Source organism: Microtus ochrogaster, unplaced genomic scaffold, assembly GCF_000317375.1.
Source record: "Microtus ochrogaster isolate Prairie Vole_2 unplaced genomic scaffold, MicOch1.0 UNK110, whole genome shotgun sequence".
Taxonomy (NCBI): Eukaryota; Metazoa; Chordata; class Mammalia; order Rodentia; family Cricetidae; genus Microtus; species Microtus ochrogaster.
The window spans coordinates 388,044-390,791 of record NW_004949208.1 but is presented as its reverse complement, the minus strand read 5'-3'; the positions used below and the strand labels follow the sequence as shown (position 1 = coordinate 390,791).

Below are 2,748 nucleotides of genomic sequence, written 5' to 3'. Positions count from 1 at the left end.
ATCCGCCTGTCTCTGCCTCCCGAGTGCTGGGATTAAAGGTGTGTACCACCACTGCTTGATTTATAGGTGTCATTCTTAGGATCAATATCATGGTACAAGATAGCTGCTTGAACTTCAGCCAGCCCATTTCAGTCTGAGACGGAAGGAAATGATTGAGTTAGCCTTTAGACGTTATTTCCCAGAGGTCCCACTTGATATTTATGTCTACAGTTCTTAGCCAGACCGAGTGCTTTAATCGTACTTAGCTGTAAGAGAAAGCCATGAGAGGTACTCTGTTGGTGTCCATTGCCTTCTGTTGGTAAAGTTGGGGTTCTGTGATTAAGGAATAAATTTTAAATTCTCAGTGAATAACCTAGAGTGTCGACTGAAGCCGAAGAGAGACATATTGTCTTGTACTGTTTTGTTTCTCAACTTGACACAAGCTAGAATTATCTGCGAAGAGGAGCCTCAGCTGAGAAAAGGTCTTTGTCTGATTGCTTGCAGACTGGGAAGGTGGCTCAGCAGTTATGAATTAGTTGTTGATATGGGAGGGCCCAGCTCCCTCTGGGTAGTACCCCTGGGCAGGTGGTCCTGGGGTAGAGAAGAAAGCAAACTGAGCAGGCAGATAAGCAGTTCCTACATGGTCTGTGCTTCAGTTTCTGCCTCCAGGTTATTGCCTTGACTTCCTGCCCTGACTTTCCTCTGTGATGGACTATAAACTGTAAGCTCCCCAAGTTGCTTTTATCACAGAAATAGATACCTAGCTAAGACACAAATGTTTCAAAGAGATTGGATAGCTAGGCACACTGATATATGTATATATATATGTAGTCCCAGCTACTCAGGACCTGAGACAGATTTGCTTGAGAAGTCTGAGAACAGTCTAGGCGCCATAGCAATAACCTGGGTCCACAGCAAACGGTAAAATCGGCATGGCTAGTACGCTGTAAACCTAGCATTGAGGCAGGATGACCACAGGTTCATGGGCAGTCTAGGCTACAGAACAAGACCCTGTAACAGAGTAAAGGGGTAGTGGGAGAGAGCATATTTCTTTAGAAATACTCTTTTCTTGACCTGCTTTGTCTGTTTACTTTTCCTTTTGCTACATATTTGTTCTCATGACCGCCACTCCAGAGTGACTGATTTGGCCACATATATAATAAATATCCCTGTCTCTGGGGTATGTGTTGATTATTTATGTCTGAGAATTGGTTTCATTTCCTATCAGCTCCTTCTGTTAGTGTGCTATGCTGTTGGGTTGCAGCCTCTGAAGACTCTTATTTCCACACAGGCAATCTTGCTGCCAACGACCTCTCCACTTCCCGAACAGGCAGACTACAGAAAGTCCTGGACAGTTATGTGCCCCAAGACATCAGGGACGGGAATCAAGTTCGAGTGACCTCATGGGATGGCAGGAAGTGGGGAGAACTGGAGGGGGACACCTATGACCGGGTAAGTGATTTCTGACCTCTGACCTCTGAGCTCTGGCTTCAGGTCCCAGGGGTAAGATCCAGCCCCTGTGTTTTGATTGTGCAGGGCTGTTTTCGCACCTAGACAGTTCTCCATGAGTGACTTGGAGGAAGAGCTATTTGGAGAATTCTAAATTCAGCTTGGATGACTTGCTACTATTTTCATTAGTGATAGTTGGCAGCAAAAAGAATGTGAACCTAACTGAGTGTGGAAGAAGTTATTAGGCATATTTTATTCCTGAAGTCACTTGGTTGCTTGGAAGCCCTCATGAAGATGAGTTTGAATGAGAACATGTTATTTATTTCTGAATATTAATATAGCACATAGTGCAAAATTCAGGAGGTATCAGGTGAAAAATAAGCTTTCTTTTTAGACCTGTACATAGTCATCTACTTCCTCTTCCTGCAGACTATTGTTTTTGTTTTCTATAGCCTTTATAGGTATTTGTAAGTTTCTTAAAAATGGAAATGGTGGGGCTGGTGAGATGGCTCAGTGGTTAAGAGCACTGACTGCTCCTCCAGAGGACCTGGGTTCTATTCCCAGCACCTACATGGCAGCTTGCAGCTGTCTGTAACTCCAGTTCCAGAGAATCTGACATCGTTATACCAATGCACATGAAATAAAGTTAAATAAAGTTTTAAAAAAAATGGTGATCTTTAAAAAAATGGAAATGGCAATGTGTTGTTTTCATTCTGACATTTATGACTTTTTTTTTGGTTTTTTTTTTTTTTTTTTTTTGTTTTTCGAGACAGGGTTTCTCTGTGGTTTTGGAGCCTGTCCTGGAACTAGCTCTTATAGACCAGGCTGGTCTCGAACTCACAGAGATCCGCCTGCCTCTCATTTATGACTTTTTAATTAATTGAAATATCCTCAGGTTTAGTCCTTTTTTGTTTTGTGCTTTTGAAGTATGATTGCTGGTTGATGGTTTCCATCAGCTAAGATTTGACAAAGTTTGGGAATTTCTCCAGGGTTCTGCCAATCTTGCTTCCACTGGCCGTGAGCAGGTTTTCTGTATCCATCAGTATTGCTGCTGTCCAACTGTTTCTCTCACATTCTCTTGTTGTATATATTATTGAAACCTGCCCCCTTCTTGTTTTTTGAGACAGGTTTCTCTGTGTAGCTTTGGTTATTCTGTAACTTGCTCTGTAGTCCAGGCTGGCCTGAAACTCACAGAGATCCGTCTGCCTCTGCCTCCCAAGTGCTGGGAATAACAGCGTGTGCCACCACTACCTCCAGCTTTAAAACCCTTTTTTTTTTTTTGATTTTTCAAGAGAGGGTTTCTCTGTAGTTTTGGAGCCT

At 42.8% G+C, this 2,748-nt stretch overlaps 1 protein-coding gene across 2 annotated transcripts in view; it reads left to right on the top strand.

Annotated features, from left to right (window-relative positions):
• The window catches only part of Nsun4 (NOP2/Sun RNA methyltransferase family member 4), a 19,297-nt gene that overhangs the window by 10,399 nt on the left and 6,150 nt on the right, over positions 1-2,748 (top strand). For both annotated transcript variants that reach the window (XM_005371485.3, XM_026778190.1), the window contains exon 4: positions 1,271-1,431. In XM_005371485.3, coding sequence (XP_005371542.1) covers positions 1,271-1,431 — 161 coding nt within the window. The remainder of the gene's footprint in view (positions 1-1,270; positions 1,432-2,748) is intronic.